Below are 18,567 nucleotides of genomic sequence, written 5' to 3'. Positions count from 1 at the left end.
TTCATTTTTCCACTGGGCACTGAGGCCACTTCCTCTCCAGCCTTTTCATATATATTAACTTATTTAACAAACTCCTTCATTGAGGGCCTACTTTGTGTGGGCTCAGCCAGGCAGCATCTTGGCTGTAGACTGAGATAAACATCATGCCCTTTGATTCTGCCTGCAACCAGAGGAGTCTGGCACTGTTTATTATGACCATTTAACAGATGAGGGGCTGAAGCATGGAGAAGTGTCCCTTGCCTAAGGTCATACAACTAACCTGGATTCCCAGTCTGACTTCAGAGTCTGTTTGGATAACCAGGAGGCTAGGAATGAAATCTTGCCACAGATCACTCTCAGTGACTGAAGCAAAGCGTGATAGGGTCTGCACTCGCAGAACATGTCAGGGCAGGAGAAAGTCCCTTGTTCTCTTGATCTCCATTCTGTTCCCCTCCCCAGCTGCCTGGTCTCAGCAGTGCGAGGCTCAGTTCCCTACCTCAAGAGTTCCATTTTGGCGGACTGGGGCTTTTCCTGGACGGGGAAAATCCAAGGCAGCTCCCAGTGTCTCCATTTTGGCCACCCCTGGTAGGGAGCGCGTCCTTGTAACCGCAATGCTGCGGACTGGAGGAGCTCAGACCACCCTCATCAGAGACCCAGAGCCGCCCTATTTGGGCCGCTTTACCCCAGTGTCGAAGGCAGACGGGGGCGGCCGCGGAAAAGGGGAGGGGACAGGGTGTGTGTGAAGGGGCTGGAGGGAGGAGGCGAAAAGATTTGGACGGAGGGAGAAGTCCCAGCGGGCGGAGCCAAAATTTATTCGAACCCTGCGGGCCCCAAACTCTGCCCTCGCTCCTCTGACACTCCTAGACCCAGAACCGCGGGTTAAAGGCTGGGTAAGGACAGGTAACATCCCTCCGCCTGCCACCCTTGCTCCTGTCCTTCCCTAGATGCCCCCCTTATGGACGCTAGATTCCAGGCTGCTCCCTCAGCGGCTTCGAGCGCCCCCACTCATCCCAGCCGTCACTCTGTGCCTCCTGTCTCAGCTCTGGCCCCCACGGCGCTGGGCCGGGACCCCCACGGGACCCCCAAGGGACCCCCACGGCGCAAGTCCAAGGCCCGCCCCCTCGGGGAGGCGGATGTGGGAGGCTGGGCGGGGGCGCTAGCCGGGGACCCGGAGCTGGGGGTGGCCGGGACCGCGGCGGCGCTGGGGTCTGGGAGCCGCGCGGGGGAGCGGCTGGTCCCGGGGCTCGGCTGGGGTCGAGCGGGCGGCCGGTCGGCGAGCTGGGCAATAGGAAACGGTTTATTAGGAGGGAGTGGTGGAGCCGGGCCAGGCAGGAAGACGCTGGAATAAGAAACATTTTTGCTCCAGCCCCCTTTCCAGTCCCGGGAGGCCGCCGCGCCAGCCGCGCCGAGCGAACCCCTGCCCGGCCCCAGCACGTCCGGGGCTGCGCCCGGACCCCGGGACCCGGGTCCCCACTCCAGTGCTTGCCGTGTATCGGCGGCCGCCACCGGGGAGAGGAGGCGGCCCCCGCCCGCTCACGCTCGCGTGGTGCCGGCTGGCCCGAAGGTGAGTCCAGGGCGGCGGCCAAGATGCCAGACGGCGGCCTGACCCCCGCCCCAGTGAGCCCTTGCTTGAGTGATCTCTAAGACCTCTCGGAGAGGTCGCAGTAGGGCCAGTCCCAGCTCAGGATGCGCTGTCTGCGTACATCGAAGACTGGAGGTGACATGGGGGCTGTCACTTCTCTCTTTTCCTATCCTCATCCATGAAGTGGGCAGAAGCGTTCTTGCCTTGCCTTTCACATGTCCCTCCAGGGCGCTGGGTTGACCAGGGAGGGTGTCCATTTTCATTGCTGTTGAGCCTCCTCTAGGAGCCACCTTCCTCGGACTAGCCTTTGAAGCTCTTGCTTGAGGTACCCGACACTTTTCACTCCTTCCCACAAGCCTCACTTCCAACCCTGGATGGTGGCATAATTCCCATACCGTGGCTTTCTTCCTTCAGGGTCCAGGTTTTCAGTCTGCCTGGACACTGAAATCTCTGAGGTCCCTGGATTGGCTGTCGGCTCCTTCTTTTCCTTTCCAAGGAGGGTCCATAATGGGCAGTAGCGCTCATCCTCTATTTATAGACAGCTTCTGGCTGAGTTAAGGTCTCTCCTCAGTTGCTCAGTTTCAGTTGCCCAGTACCTGCCCTCTCACCTGTCCTCCTCTGTCATTGGGCTGTTAAAAGTAGCTATCATTTATTGAGTATTTACTATGCACACCTGTAGATATAGTTTGTCTCATTTAATCCTCTTCACAATCCAACAGAAAAAGGATTAATTTATGCCCAACCTAATCAGGTTCAGATTTGAACAACTTGTCCAGTGCATCTTGAGTGGTTTAAATAGTAGGAGTGGGGTTTTGGTAGCATTGATTAAGTGATTACTGTGTACTACTTAGTAATCTGCTAAATAACTTTACTACTTACACCTATGAAATAAACACTATTACTAGTCCCATTTTACATGAGGAGAAGCCTAACCCAGAAAGGCTAAATAACTTGCTCTAATCTTACAGCACTAAGTGTCAGAGGTGGGATTTGATCTCAGGTCCACATGATACCAAGCCCTAACTTCTAGGCTATATAGTAGTCAGATTCCTTTATCTATAGTTTTGCTTTCCTGAGGTTTCAGTTACCTGCAGTCAACTGTGGTGTTAAAGTATTAAATGGAAACATCCAGAAATAAACAATTCATACATTTTAAATTGTACACTGTTCTGAGAAGAATGGTGAAATCTTGCATCATCCTAGTCCTTCCTTCCTGGGACATCATGCTCTATAGACTGCCTGTCTATTAGTCACTTAGCAGCCATCTTGGTTGTCAGGTTGGCTGAGGAGGTTTTGCAGTGCTTGTGTTCAAGTAACCCTTATTTTACTTAGTAACCACCTCAAAGTGCAAGGGTAACCATGCTGACAGTGTGGATATGCCAAAAGAAGGTGTTAAATGCTTCCTTCAAGTGAAAAGGTGAAAGTAGAATTTTTATTACAGTATATTGTTACAATTGTTCTATTTTATTGTTGATGTTAATCTCTTTCTCTGCCTAATTTGTCAATTAGATTTTAGCATAGGTATGTACGTATAAGAAAAAACATGGTATATGTAGGGTTTGGTACTATCCATGTTTTCAGATATCCACTGAGGGTCTTGGAAAATATCTCCCTCAGATAAGCGGAGGTACCCTACGGTGCTGCCTCTACATTCTGCCTGAGACCCTAAAATCCAGGCTAGTTTTTGCTCTGTTGCACTTCTACGAGGGGCTAATAAAATGCTGTGAATGAATCGTAAGGGCAGCCTGATATGCACAGCCCAGTCTGGTCCTGTGCTGTCTAGGTCAGACATAATGAAGTGAGACTGAGGCAAGATGGTGGAGTTTGATGCCAGGCAGCACTGCTGTGCTGAGCCTTTCTGCTGATGGCAGTGGGTTTTATCAGTCCCTCAGATGCACTGAGAAGAAACAGCTACCTTCCAGCCACATTCTGGCTTACCCCACCTGAGACTCAAACACTAACTATACACAGATGGGCAGCAACGCTGTCTTTGCAATTAAACTGGAAGGGTACCAGTTGATGACAATAGTGGAATATTTGTTAGCTGGGTCCCAGACCATCCTTTTCCTCCTTTAAGGGACTCACCTAATTCCAAACAGTTGGAGGAATAACAATGACCAAAACAGGATTTATTCTCAGCAATTTTTTTAAAATTGTTTTTTTTTTTTAGTTGTAGGTGGGCACAATACCTTTATTTATTTATTTTCATGCTGTGCTGAGAATTGAACACAGTACCTCACATGTTCTTGGCAAGCACTCTAGCACTGTGCTACAACCCCAGCATAATTCTCAGCAATTTTTTTTTTTTTTGAGAGAGAGAGAGAATCTTTTTTGTAGATGGACACAACACAATGCCTTTATTTTTATGTGGTGCTGAGAATCGAACTCGGGTCCCACCCGTGCTAAGCGAGCGCTGTACCGCTGAGCCACAATCCTAGCCCCTCTCAGCAATTTTTAAGTTTATCAAAACACATTTGGAGGGGCTGGAATTGTAGTTCAGTGGTGGAGCACTTGCCTAGCATGTGTGAGGCACTGTGTTTGATCCTCAGTACCACATAAAAATAATAAAATAAAGGTATTATGTCCATCTACAACTCATATATATGTATCTTATGTACATAAGATACATATATTATTTATATATGTATATATATGAGAGACATTTAGAGCTGGGCATGATGGTGCACACCTGTAATCCCCGCTTTTTGAGGCAAGAGGTTAAAAAGTTGGAGGCCAGCCTGGGCAATTTAGTGAGACCCTGACTCAAAATAAAAAAATTTAAAAAAGGACTGGAGATGTAGTTCAGCTGTAGACCATCCCTGGGTTCAATCTCCAGTACAAAAACCAAACCAACCACGTTTGGCTTACCATCCTGAGCCCTGGTTTCCTTGTTGGATTATTGTAAAGGATTAAATGAGATAAACCATTAAAGTTCAGTAGTTGGCACATAATTAGTACTCAGGGAAAGTTAACTATTATTATTTCATAGTGTTAAGCTACTGTTTCAACTTGGTTTAAGGTTTGTGTTTTTTGACCAATAACAGTGATGCTTCTGTCTGTAGGAGATGTTTCATAGTTTTGCTTAGAAGTTAAAGGATACTGCTAGGTCCCAGATGTCTGTGCTACAATCTGGTTCAAGGCAAATCATGGTGTGGGGGTGGGGTCAGTTCTGAGTTTGGCCTGGTGAGAATTCAAGACCCCTCCTGTACTTAACCTTACGTGGTGCTTAGTTAGGAATTGCACAGTCCCAGTTTTACCCTGTCGCATTCCCAGGATTAGACCAGAGGTGAGTTCTGCAAATGCTGCCAGCCCTTTGGTGCATGGCCAACAACCAGAGCAAACCCTTCATCCCCATCCTTGCTCCACAGTGTCACCAAGTCCCTGGCTTTGTGTTGAGACTTGTCTGTTCCTGGAGTTGAGGAGGTCCCTGAGCAGGATTGAAATCCTTTCCCTTTGCCACCCATGCCCACTCACCCAGCAGGACTCTGCAGGGCAAATGGAAGCCTAGGAGCCAATCTTAACTTCCTGTTGGATACATTTCTCAAAGCATGGCACCCACACAAACTGGTCAGAATTCCCTGGGAAACTTCTGAAAAATGTGTGTTTCTTGCTGGTCCCGGAAAGACTGAATCAGAATCTGGAGGGGGCAGGGCAGGTGCTGGGGGTGTCTCTCAGTGGTAGAGTATTTGCCTAGCATTTGCCTAGCATGTGGGAGGCTCTGAGATCAATCCCCAGCACTGAGGAGAAAAAGAAAACAAATAGAATCTACAGTTGGGGTGAGACCAGAAAACATGCATCCCTAACTCACTGCAGGGGATGTCTAGTAGAGGAAGTGAGTGGGTGGAGGGGGGTGTGATGGTCCACAAGTGGAAGCTTAGGTAGAGGATCCTAGAATTAGGACAGATGCCATGTTTATTGTTGGCCACTTTTTTCTTCCTGCCTCATACTCTCTCCTCAGCAGCTTTCTGGGCAAAGGCTGCTAAGGATGGCTTCCTGGCATCCTTACCTACCCCAGTGGGCAGATTCATCTCATCTGGGGCTTTCTCTCCATCCAGCCACCAGTCCCACTGAAGAGGGCTTGCCAGAGTCCTGACTGACTGGAGGGACAAAAGGGAGGAGGTCAGGCAGAGGCTGGGGACATAGCTGCAGCAGCCCAGGGCTCTGTTTCCTCCCCCAGCCCAGGCCTCTAGGACAGAGGAAGCCCAGGCAGGAAGGCCAGAGCTGCCACCAGCCAGAACCATGAAGCCCCCCACCCAGACATCCCACTTTCAGAGCCTCAGTGTCTTAAGTCTTCATTTGGTGCTGTTTTTAGACCATGGACCTTCTGCAGCCTAGGTGGCCATATGCCCAGCCCTACAGCCTCATCATGTCAGGCTAAAGCTCCCTCATGTTAGCTGTGCTAACTCCAGAGCCAGTCCCTAGACATTCCTGAACATTCTTTGCCATTCAGAAAGTCCTTGTTACTGTCTGACCAGCCTCAGCCCATACCTCCTGGTCTGAAGCTTTGAGAAGTGAAGAGTGGGGAGGCTTCTAAAGCACTAGTTTGCTTAGGCTCTGAGTTGGGGACTTTTATAGATCAGAATTACTACCCTTAACATTCTCCATCAAACTTCTGGAAAAGTCCAACCCCAGCCAGTCATGGAAGGTCAAATATTTAATGTCTAAATGTGTTTCACTTCCCCTCCCACATCTCTGGCCCTCCCCCACCCTTTCCCAGGACAAGGGACAAGAATTAGGCTAGGGAATGGCTCTCTTTTACTCTGCTGAGGTGGCAGAGAAGCTCCTTTATGCCTGGCATGACTCCATGCTGTCCAAGCTATGGCTGGTGGTTCAAGGGCTCAGACACGTGCTACCACGATTATATCAGAAAACAGTGGAATGAGCACTGGACTGGGAGTCTGGACACCTGTGATGAACTGCTACTGCCACTGAGTCTTGACTGGCCCTGGACAAGCCTCCTTCCCTTTCTTTTTAAAGATTTTTTTTTTAAGTTATACATGGACATAATATCTTTATTTTGTTTATTTATTTTTATGTGGTGCTGAGGATCGAACGCAGTGCCTCACCCATTCGAGGCAAGCACTCTGCCACTGAGCCCCAGCCCCAGCCTGCCTCTTTCCCTTTCTGAGCCTTAGTCCCTTCTTCTCTAAAACCAGGAGTTGGATTTTATGATTTCCAAGATGTCCTCCCAGGATTCTGTCATGTTTGTATCTCAGCCCCTAGACCCTGCAGCTACTCCAGCCTGCTATGACAATATGCCCTTAATTCCCTGCTATGCGTGACTCTGCTTGTTCTATCCAGACCTCAATCTAAACAATCTTGATTCCTGTTCCTGGCTCAGCAGGACCCTGAATGGCAGGAAGTGAAGACAGGAGCCTGTTTATGTTTGAGGCAGCCACAGTGGGGGTGGGGCAGGGGGTGGCACTGGGAAAGGGATGGGCAGGGGTGGAGGCTGGGAGGGTGTGGGCAAGAGGCATTGGAAAGAAGGGGGGCTACTGAGGAGATGCTCTATTCTCCCCATCTCAAAGCCCTGTGCAGCCTCCCAGCCTGCCTCCAATCTGAGCTCAGGGGCAGGGGAGCAGAGCTGGGTTCCCTCAAGCTCACAGATCACTTCAATATGGCTTTCCACCCTTCACCTCTCACAGGATGGTTTCCATGGGGAAGTGAACCAGGACTTCCCTTGCAGGCCCCGCCTCAAAGCCAGACGTAGTGGGGAGGTGGCCTCCCTGCCTCCCCCCAAAAAACTTCCCAGTGATTTCCTCCTGCTAGGAAGGAGCTACAGTCAGCGGCTGTCACGTTTTCTGCAGATCTTACCTCCTCTCTTACTCTCTCCAGGGACCATGACCTTGGGCCCCCCCAGAAGGGGCTTTCTGATGCTGCTGATGGCTTTAGGCCTAACCCAGGGTGAGTATGAGGGGGCAGTTGGGAACAGGAGCCTGGATGGAGAAAGGGCTATCTGGTCTCTGCTCAGCCCAAATCTGCAGTGGCTGAATCTGAAGAACTGGAGGGAAGGAAGGTGGGAGCTTGCCTGGAGTGGGAGGTGGGGGGGTCAAAGAGGCTCCATTAGATTAAGCTCCTTGCTGCCCCAACCTTCCTTTGCTGTCCTCTTGGCACAAACCTGCAGGTTGGGGCTCTGTCAGACTCCAGGGTGGGAACCTCCATCTAGGGTGGAAGGTGGGGTATCGGTAGGGAGAGGCTGGAGCTGGACGAGGAGGCTTGACAATCACACAGCAGACAGAAGTCTGCTTCTCACAGTCTCATCGGTCCTTGATTAGGGTGAGGCTGTGAGTGAGGGATGATCAGAGGATGGGAGTAAGGAACTAAGGCCTCAAGGGATTTGTTTGGGGGATAAGAAGGGAGAGGAATGGAACAGAAATGGGTTTTGAGTTCACCTTGGGAGAGCTCTGCCCAGAGTGGCTGAATTTCCTGTGTCTCCCAGGTGACCCTGTGAAGCCCTCTCGGGGCCCGCTGGTGACCTGCACATGCAAGAACCCACACTGCAGTGGGCCTACCTGCGAGGGGGCCTGGTGCACAGTAGTGCTGGTCCGTGAGCAGGGCAGGCACCCCCAGGAACATCGAGGCTGTGGGAACCTGCACCAGGAGCTCTGCAGGGGACGCCCCACTGACTTTGTCAATCATTACTGCTGCTTCAGCCCCTTCTGTAACCGCAATGTGTCCCTGGTGCTGAATGGTATGTCCAGGGGCCCCAGCAACCCCTCTTCACCTTCTCAGACCCCCGCTTCCTCTCATGCTGTGGCCCATAAAGGGTCAGGGAGCAGGATGCTGGGATTTGACTGGCAGAGTGACCTGACCCAAGGTGGGGAACTGGACTGGTGGAAGTTGGAACTCAATGTACCCTTCCACCAGCCACTAAACCTCCTCCGGAGCAGCCTGGAATAGATGGTCAGCTTCCTCTGATCCTGGGCCCCGTGCTGGCCTTGCTGGTCCTGGTGGCCTTGGGTGCTCTGGGCCTGTGGCATATCCGGCAGAGGCAAGAGAAACAGCGGGGCCTGCACAGCGACCTGGGCGAGTCCAGTCTCATCCTGAAGGCATCCGAGCAGGGAGATAGCATGTTGGGGGTATGGGCCTGGGGGAACTGGGATCCCGGGTGGAGGGTGGATTGCCAGGAGCCACAGAATTAGAAGGGGACACCTGGAGGTTAGAGCAGGCAGGGAGCTGGGCGAGTAAGGAACATGCAATGACAACAGCAGGATGCAGGCTGAGGATAGAGAAGAGGGCCATGGCTGGTGCGAGCAGCCTCTCAGTGGCTTCTTGGTATCCCCAGGACTTCCTGGACAGTGATTGTACTACCGGCAGTGGCTCTGGGCTCCCCTTTCTGGTGCAGAGGACCGTGGCACGACAGGTTGCCCTGGTGGAGTGTGTGGGTGAGCAGTGGGTGAGCCCAGGGAACGGGGACTGAGTGCTTCCATAAGCCTGGAGGAGTGAGAGAACTCTTGACTTCCAGAGTCATAGTTGAGGCCAGGCCTGGGTCAGAAAAGAAATTCTGCTGGACGGAGCGGGCTGGAGATGGGCCAAGGCTAGGTTCTTCTGCAGGAGTGGGGTTGGAACAAGAGGTGGTTGAGGGTAGCCTGCATTTGAGTTTAGATCTCAGAGGTTTTGCAGGTGGGGTTTGCATAGCATAAGATGGGGAGGGGGCTCTGCCCAGATTTTGTGTGCCCCGTGTGTGACCCTTCCCCTCCTCTCTGGCATTGGATCAGGAAAGGGACGCTATGGTGAGGTGTGGCGAGGCTTGTGGCATGGTGAGAGCGTCGCAGTCAAGATTTTCTCCTCAAGGGATGAACAGTCCTGGTTTCGGGAGACAGAAATCTACAACACTGTGTTGCTCAGACACGACAACATCCTAGGCAAGGGGGATGGGGCACTGTTCCAGCCTTGGGGCTCTCATCCCCCTACACTTGTGGCTGGAGCCCAGAGACCTTCAGAGGTTAATCTAACCCTGAAATACTCCCAGCCCATCTTCAGCCCCAATGTCTGACTCCAGTTCAGGCCTATGATCTAAGTCTGATCAACCTACACCCCAGCCCCAGCTTTGCCCTGACCTGGCCCATTCCCTGCCTCCCAGCCCTACCCTGACCCTAACCAGTCCAGTCTCCCTCTTCCCTAGCCCCTTGTCTGAGCCATCCTGACTCTTCTGTGCACAGGCTTCATCGCCTCGGACATGACTTCCCGCAATTCAAGCACGCAGCTGTGGCTCATCACGCACTACCATGAGCACGGCTCCCTCTATGACTTTCTGCAGAGGCAAACGCTGGAGCCCCAGCTGGCCCTGAAGTTAGCTGTGTCCGCGGCCTGCGGCCTGGCCCACCTGCATGTGGAAATCTTTGGCACGCAGGGTAAACCAGCCATCGCCCACCGTGACCTCAAGAGTCGCAACGTGCTGGTCAAGAGCAACTTGCAATGCTGCATTGCCGACCTGGGTGAGCCGCCCGAGCAGGGGGCGGGCCCTTCGCCGGTGGGCGGGGTTCGCGCGCTCTGCCTCTGTTTTGCTTGTTTTGGTGGTGTGGACTGCCATTGGCCCTTTAAAACTTGAAGAGGTGTAGTCTCATTTCACCTCCGCGAGAGGCCCCCACGGGTTCTCCTAACATTCTTTTCAAGCCCAGATTCCTTCCACCACCCACTCTGGCCCCAGGAGTTAGGGAAAAAAGGGACAGGGCACCAGGAACCAGGATTCTCTTCCTAGTTTCCCTGACTACATGGCTCCCCAGCACCGAACTTAAGGTGAAATGGGCATAATAAAGCCTGCTTTGCCTATTCACACTTGATAGTAAAGGGTAGCCGGGCATGGTGGCTCACGCCTGTAATCCCAGCGGCTAAGGAGGCAGAGGCAGGAGGATCATGAGTTCAAAGCCAGCCTCAGCAAGAGCAAATTGCTAAGCAACTCAGTGAGACCCTGTCTCTAAATGAAATACAAAAAAAAAGGGGGGGGGGTTGAGGATGTAATTCAGTGTTTAAGTACTCCTGGGTTCAATCCTCAGTGCAAAAAAAAAAAAAAAAAAAAAGTGTGTGTGTGTGGGTAAGCTGGAAACTTTTCCTTCTAGCCACTCTCTGTCTTTTAGCCCATCTCTGTGCAGGTCTCCTTTTGCTTATCCCTCACTGTTTCTTCCCATCCCCACCCGACCTGGACCCCAGCTTCTGCTGGCAGCCCTATGTGTAGGCCAGCATGAATGGCAGGAGTAACAGGCTTTGCACCCACAGGCCTGGCTGTGATGCATTCCCAGGGCAGCGACTACCTGGACATCGGCAATAACCCAAGAGTGGGCACCAAGCGGTACATGGCACCCGAGGTGCTGGATGAGCAGATCCGCACTGACTGCTTCGAGTCCTACAAGTGGACTGACATCTGGGCCTTTGGTCTAGTGCTGTGGGAAATTGCTCGACGAACCATTGTCAATGGTGGGTGAGGGCTCACTACACACAAGAGTGGGAAAGGCTGGTGGAGATGGGGGCTTTTTCTGCCATGGCTGATGCCCATGACCTGAGGGGCTTGTGGCTAGACCTGGCATCCCTTCACTGATACTCAGCAATGGTTCATCTGAGGGACCTTTTCAGTTTCATCTGAGTCTGTGAACCTGGCTATGAAATCCTGGGCTAGGGATAATAACAGAAATATTAATAGCAGCTAACATTTATTGAGCTTAAAAATGTGCTATATCCTCTACATGTATCAGCTTATTTAAATGTCCTGCATTGGCAGGGAGGTAGTAGTGCTTAGTGATTGAGGCATCAGCTTAAAATCAAATTGGCTGAGTTTAGTTCCAGATTTTGCCATGATCCTGGTTACTTAGCCTCTCTGTGCCTCAGTTTCCTCATTATGAAATAAGAATAAAAATAGCTTCTTAACCATTGAGATAATCCAAGGGAAGTATTGAGAACAATCTTTAAAGCTAAACATTAGTGGCTATCATTGTTGTGATAGGATAAGTGCCTAATATAGTATTACCCCCACTTCATATATGAGAAGACTGAGGCACAGAAGTGTAGCCAACCAGACAGCATCAGGATCTAAAACCAGGCAATCTGATTCTTGAGCCAGTGTTCTTTATTATTGGGACACTTAAACCTCTCTGGTTCTTGATTTCCTTAGCCACAAGAATGCAGGCCATCATAGTGTCTGCATTTACAATGGCATCATTAGTACTGTGGCTTGCCAAAGGGGACTCAGATTAGTCAAGCTGGGAGCAGGTAGAGGCACCTGCATTCTGCGGCTCTGTGGTGGCTGCCCTCTGAGCTCTGGGGTAGATGGGCGATGAATGGTCATCTGGATTGGGTGAATAGTCAGCTTTTGCAGAGGTGGCCAATGGCCAGGGATGCCAGGAGCCCTGACAGGTTGGGGACAATCTTCAGGACATGACTGGAGTTCTGCTCCCTAGGACAGGAATGTTCTTATTTCCTGAGCATCTGCCAGGAGCCAGCCCCTTGCCAGACTTCATCTGCCCTCAAAGATCATACTGACAGCAGGGAGTATCCCTTTGGGAGACTCTCAAGAGGCTGAGATTCCTGGGCTCGAGCTGCCAGAGTGGGCTGTAAGAGGCTGGAGTTGAAAGAAGGGGGGCACTGGGACACAGCCAAGGCCTCCTGGACCAGGCTGCCGGCAGGAAAGGAAGGGCCAGGAGGAGGCAGCCTGTGGGCTGCTGAAGCAGAGGGGAAGCTCTGTCACCTCACACAGATTCCCAGCGCATTATAAACACTGTAATCTGGTGTCAGCCCCGGCACTGATTAAAGGCTCATTAGACACGCTTAGGCCTCTGCGTGACACTGATTAGGGGCAAGAGGCACAGGGGCGGCCTGGAAACCCGCCACAGGGAGAGCAGCTGGTGAAGGCTTCACTGAGGTGGTGGCCTGTGTGGCTGTGGCCCCAGCCTGGGGACCTGGGAACAGGATGGGGCTGCCTGCAATTTCACAGACACTGCTTTTAGAAAGCTCCCAGGGACCGTGCGCTTGGGATAATACCGGGCAGAGTGGGGGGCATTGCTGGCTGTGGGGATCAGTGGAGGCCTGTGCCTTTCCTGATGGAGGATAGATGTTATTTGGACCAAGGTAAAAATAATTTTCCCTTAGGAGAGGTGTTTTCTGCCCTTTCTTGTCCTTGTTGCCATCCTCAGCCAGTGATCAACCTGCTATCTCCTTTAAGTGGAGCATGGGGCTCAGGAGCCTGGGGTTTGAGGTTAGATATTTGGACTTAAGTCCTAGCTCTGTCACTTACAACCCGTTGATCTTAGACAAGTTTCTTAAACTCTCTGGACTTCATTTCTTGGCTTATAAGGTGGAGCTAATAGTACCCCTTAGGGCTACTGTGAGGATTTGAGACAGAGCACTTGGGACAGTAGCTGGCACATAATAAGTGCTCAGTAAACCCTAGGTGTTATTATTATGGGGCATCAGAGTTAGTCAGGGCCAGGGAAGGAAAGAGAGGAATAACTGAAACAAGATGTAGCCTAGGAATCCAGCAAGATGAGCTTCAGTCTTGACTGCTATTACTAGCTGTGTAACCTGGGGCTCAACTTTTCTGAGCATTGGTTTCTTCATTTGTAACATGGGGGCATTAATAGTACCAACCTCACAGGGCTGTCCTAAGAATTGACAGGATAATGCATATGAAATGTTTAGAGTACAATGTTTGACAAATGAGAAGTTCAAAACAAAGGCAGTAATTATTATTAATTATAAATATATTTATATTATAATATCCCCCTCAGGGTGACATGACCAGGCAATTAGTTTCCAAGCCCCTAGGACAAAAGCTGAGCAAAGATGTCCTCTGGGTGCTATTTGGCCTCCTTGAGGTCTCAAGTGATGGCCCAATCCCTCTTCAATCTCCAGGCATTGTGGAGGACTACAGGCCACCCTTCTATGATGTGGTGCCCAATGACCCCAGCTTTGAAGACATGAAGAAGGTGGTGTGTGTTGATCAGCAAACCCCCACCATCCCCAACCGGCTGGCTGCAGACCCGGTGAGGACTCTGCTGGGGCTGGGATGGCATGAGGTGGGGCTCACAGCTGGGATTTCTGGGCTCAGGAACTTGTGTTTGGGGCCTCTGCTCTTTGGGTAGTTTCTAGCTGTCTTGGGTACCCCCTCCACATCCCGGGCCTGTGGGCCCCCATCCTCCTAGAGCCCTCTGGTTAACCTAAGATTCTGAGAGCCTTCACTTTGCCTGTGAAAAGTCAGAGGATCTCTGCTATGACGTTTTTGTCGTTTGTCTTTGTTCTTTTTCTCAAAACATTTCACATACTCATACAAAGTCATGTACACTTTGTGTATAAACACATATCGGCATGTATATGCTTTCAAACACTCTTAAACACATACACATGCACATCTGTGCCATAAGGACAAAGAGCATGCCTCTTTTGCTCTCTTTATACCCTATTACCTATACCAGTGCCTGGCAATAAAGGTCTAATAAAATTTGCTGAAAGAATTAATAAATGTACACATGTATTTGCACACATAGGCACACAAATTCCTATACAACATGTATAGCCATAAAAAGCCACGAGGATGCATTCCTGCAAATATACTCACTCTCAGGAACCAGAGGAGTGGGGCTGACCCTGAGCTTCCCTGGATTTGTTCCTCCCTGGACTTAGCGTTTGGGGGGCAGTACCCCGCCCAGACTTCCACTGTCCAGCCGTGGTTGGTGGAGGAGCTGGGAGTCACTGCCACGCCCTGGGCATTGGGCTGCAGGGGGGTGACGTGGGAGCCCGGAGGTTTTCAGAGCTGCCTTCCCCGTAGGTCCTGGTAGAGGTGGGGCTGAGGTGAGGTGCTCCACAGACACTGTGGGCTCCTAATGACCGGAGTGCTCTCTCTCTGTCCTGCTACCTCCTTCCCTTTTCTCATGCTCCTGTCTCTTCCATTATCTCTCTCTTCCTGCCCCTTCTCTCCTGCTATGTCTCCCTCTTCTGAGCCATCTGCCTCATGGCCTCCTTTCCACCTTCCCTGTCTGTCCCTGCTCCCTCTCTTCTGCCTCTCTGCTGACCTCCAGGTCCTCTCGGGCCTGGCTCAGATGATGCGGGAGTGCTGGTACCCCACGCCCTCCGCCCGCCTCACCGCGCTGCGCATCAAGAAGACACTACAGAAACTCAGCCATGGTCCAGAGAAGCCCAAAGTGATTCACTAACCCAGGGTCGCTGGACTCGCTCTGCCTGCAGTGTGGGGTGGCAGGGGATTGTGGCCCATCTGGGCAGAGGTTGTGTGTGTGTGTGTGTGTGTGTGTGTGTGTGTTTGTGTTTGCGTGCGTGTGTGCATGCGCTGGGGAGGGGTGCCCCCTCTAGGGCAGCTGTGCCTTCCCAGCTTGGCCCCCAGCCCATCCAGTCAAAAATACAGCTGGGCTGAAATCTGATCCCGCGCCGTCTGGCCTGCTCAAAGTGGCCGGCTCCCTGACGCCTGGCTCTCTCCCCATTCCACCCCCCATGCCAGGAGGGTGTACCCCCTACCACTCCCAGGGCAGGGATGCAGAAGAGGACAGCCTCGCCAGGGAATCCCAGTCCCGGGCCCAGAGCCTGGGTCTATATTTCCCCTGCCCTTGATCAACCTCACTGCCCCACCAGAGCTGCCAGGGTGGCACAGGGCCCTGTCCAGCCTTCAGCAGATGCTCTACCCCGCCAGGCCTCAGCCTGTGACACAAATTCCAAATACCCAGGTTCCTCAGTTGCCCTCTATAGGTTTACATCGCAATAGCATGACACCTTGGACTTTATGTCTCACCCACAAGGCCCCAGCTAGCTGAATGCCAGCTGTCTGGAGGAGCTGGGCTGATCCTGCCACTCCGTGACCCCTGGCTGTCCTAGCTGACTTGTTAGGGCATTAAAATTCAAGGGGTCCTGCTGAGGTATGACAGGAGCATATGGAAGTGGAGAGGTATCAGGTCAGATGGGTAAGGCCCAGGACTTAGGATAATTGAGAGGATGTTGAGCTATGTGTGGCAGGGGGTGGGAAGGAAGGTTCCAGTGGGAGTCCAGAGACCCAAGTTGGGTCCTAGGTACTTGCTCCATGTCACCAGATTGGACCTTTACTGCCTTAGGACGTTTGTTTCTTCATCAATATACTGAAAGATTTGGTCCTGATGTCCTTTGAGGTTTCTTTAGCTCTGATTTTCTTTTAATGTCAGCCTATGTGAAACCTAAGCTCATCAGTCTTTCCTGTCCCTATGCTGGCAATTTGCCTCAAGATGGGAATGTGAAAATGACTGCTTCAGAGTCTAGGAGGGTCTGAAGGGCCTCCTGGTCTAATTCTGCAAGCTCCAATTCTTGCCTTAAGCCATGCTAGTGACCATCCTTGGGTTCAGACAGCCCTGGGCCTTCTGGTTGCTAAGCCAGCCTCCCGTCCACCCTGCGACTTGGTCATCTCTGCCTCAGGGCTGAGGGACAGCTTCCTGTGTGACCTGCAAGATGCAAAAGAAATATGGCTCTAGCCAAGAAGACTCCAGCACCCAGGTTCTGCTCCATACTGGCCCAGTCCCATATCCTTGGCCCAGAGGATCTTGGTGACACTAGAAAAACACACAGAAAGTTCAGCATTTGGAAATGTCAAGGTGTATGTCTGGGTGCTGAGCAGATGACCCTGGAGCCTGGGTGGGTAGATGGTGTGGAGGGAGATAGTTGGAGGCTGAACTTCAGGGGATATTGTATGTGGGGTCTCAGGCTGAGGACAAGGGCAGCCCTCAGCTTAAGAAGACCTGGCCTAGCAGTCCTCAGCCCTTGGGGAAGGAAGCTCTCGCTCTCCCTAGCCTAGATGAACCACTGGGGTGTGTCTTCCTCCACTCCGTGGCAGAGGTTTCCCAGGCGGCTCTCCCAGCATTGTGCAAGGCAGGGAGAAGAACCAGGAAGTGAAACTGGCTGAAAATGAAAGCAGCAGCATCCTGAAATACGAGGGCAGAGTTCGCAGCTTCTCTGGTCACTGGAACCCACCTAGTCCGGGACAGGCTCCCACCTGGAAGATTTTATGTCCACTAAATTTGTTAAACTCTTCCTGAAACTCCACAATCAGAAACCAAAGACAGTAGCTCCCCAAAACTTGGAAAAACCCTAAATGGCAAAGGCCTGAGGGAGGAGGTACTGAGTGACAGGGGAGAGTGGAGGGAGGGAGGGGTCACACTGGAAAATAGTCTACAAATGCTTCTGAGTGGAGGAGATGGTCCCGGTGGGAATCATACTTTTTTTTTTTTTTTTAACCTGGAGATACTGTTTGTGGGAGCATTTAGCTTGTGCCTAGTGCATAGTAGGCCCTCAATAAACCATGATTGAACGTTGAGTGTTCCCAGGTCAATGCATCTGTAGCAGTACCCTCACACAAATACAGAGGGAACCAGTGGGGACCAGGAAGGAGAGGACCCCAGGCTCCACGTTCCTGCACTGCCCCTGGAGAAGTAACAGCTTCTGAAAACCCCTAGTAGACCCTCACGGGGACTCCAATCTGTAGCGATTGGGAGCGGTGCGATGGCGCGCGGGCCACGTCGCCCTCTGCTGGCCGCGGGTCTGGCCAGAGGCTGCCTCCCTCCCCCGAGCAGAGCCGGGTGGCTGGCCTTTCCCGGCAGGTTGGAGATCTCCTTCCCCTCCGGGTGCGCCAGCCTCCTTGCGTGTGCTCAGCTGTCCTTCTGGTTAGCAGGGACTGTCCCCGAAAACTATACCTAGCAGGGAGATCTCCGAGTCCTCAGAAGCAGCTTGATTCGCTCTCAATTCCCTGTTTTCAGTTCTCTCCGCAAATGGCAAATGGGATCCCCACCTTGTATGGAATCGGTCCACACCCCAGAATGGGAAACTCCCTATCCCTGGGGATCTTAAGCTCCCCACCCTGGCACCTTAAGCTCAGAAAGCATGTCACTCCCCTTTCCACGCTCCCCGGAAATTGTGAGCGCGACAGGCTACTGGGGAGGCAGATATTTAAAGAAGCTGGGAGGGGCCTAGACGGGACCCAGAGGCGGTGGGGGTTGAGGTGGGGGGCTGCCGGGTCTTGAAAACCTGTGTCTTTATATTGGACGAAAGGACAAACACGGGAGGCGTCACTATTCCTTCTATCACGATTGTAGTCCCCCAGGGGGCCCTGCCTTCCGCCCTGGGTTCGCGGATCCCCCAACACAGTGCCTTCTCAGAGAACTCGGGCGCCCTCTTTGACCCGTGCTGGGGATATTCGCATCTTAGCATCCTGCACCGGCAGACTTCTCCCTCCCCCTGAGCCTGCCAGGTCCCAGTGGGCACCCTGATAGCCACACTGTGGTTGCAGAGCAGGGAGAAAGGCAGTAGAAAAACTGCCCAGCAAAGAGTTCCGCGGACGGTGGGCGGGATGGGAAAGAACCGGCCCATTGCTTTGCGGGGTTAATAGAGTCCTTGTAATGTCACCGTCCCCGAGCCAATTCCTGTGGAACCCTAGGGAACTGCCTTGGAAGGAAGAAAATTTGCTGCCCTCTGATCTTGAGCTTTGCCCTAATTTCCTGGGGGCCCTTTTTCTCCAACTCCCTACCTATCCACAAAGAGGATGAGGGGTGATGGGTGCTAAGGCATGCTGAAGTGGGGTGAATGTGGCCCTGAAGTATGATCCTTGCTGCTGAGGCCCACCCTTCCATTGCTAAGGGCTCGTGGAACCCAGGTTATTTTATTTTATTTTATGGTAGCGTGGATTGAACCCAGGGGTGCTTAACCACTGAGCAACATCCCCATCCCCTTTTTATTTATTTTTTTTATCTTGGGGGTACCAGGGATTGAACTCAGGGGCACCTAACCACTGAGTCACATCCCCAGATCTTTTTTGTATTTTATTTAGAGACAGGGTCTCACTGAGTTGCTTAGCACCTTGCTTTTGCTGAGGCTGGCTCTGAACTTACGATCCTCCTGCCTCAGCCTCCCGAGCTGCTGGGATTACAGGTGTGAGCCACCATGCCTGGTACCCAGGTTCTTAAGGACAGTTCTCTCTGCCTTCCCAGGCACTATCCACCGTCAGTCCTGCCTCACATTAGCCTTCAAGGATATGGTGCTCTGCTTGCCCCATATCC

At 52.1% G+C, this 18,567-nt stretch overlaps 1 protein-coding gene across 4 annotated transcripts; it reads left to right on the top strand.

Annotated features, from left to right (window-relative positions):
* Window positions 1-793: 793 nt before the first annotated feature.
* Acvrl1 (activin A receptor like type 1) lies at window positions 794-16,832 on the top strand. Of its 4 annotated transcripts, XM_026398738.2 has the most exons (11): window positions 794-869; window positions 1,346-1,543; window positions 7,207-7,465; window positions 8,001-8,252; window positions 8,429-8,640; window positions 8,847-8,946; window positions 9,280-9,426; window positions 9,724-9,999; window positions 10,778-10,975; window positions 13,403-13,533; window positions 14,566-16,832. In XM_026398738.2, exons 3-11 carry the CDS (start codon window positions 7,402-7,404, stop codon window positions 14,698-14,700), a joined length of 1,515 nt encoding a protein of 504 aa, XP_026254523.1. In that variant the 5' UTR covers window positions 794-869; window positions 1,346-1,543; window positions 7,207-7,401; the 3' UTR covers window positions 14,701-16,832. The 4 variants fall into 4 exon arrangements, with proteins under 4 accessions (XP_026254523.1, XP_026254522.1, XP_026254521.1 ...); XM_026398737.2 differs by lacking the exon at window positions 1,346-1,543 and having other exon boundaries at window positions 809-879; window positions 7,397-7,465; XM_026398736.2 differs by lacking the exon at window positions 1,346-1,543 and having other exon boundaries at window positions 820-869; window positions 7,397-7,465.
* Window positions 16,833-18,567: the final 1,735 nt, after the last annotated feature.

The sequence above is a fragment of the Urocitellus parryii genome, chromosome 5 (assembly GCF_045843805.1).
Source record: "Urocitellus parryii isolate mUroPar1 chromosome 5, mUroPar1.hap1, whole genome shotgun sequence".
Classification (NCBI taxonomy): Eukaryota; Metazoa; Chordata; class Mammalia; order Rodentia; family Sciuridae; genus Urocitellus; species Urocitellus parryii.
The sequence above is the reverse complement of the archived record's forward strand: the minus strand, read 5'-3'. Positions and strand labels throughout refer to the sequence as shown.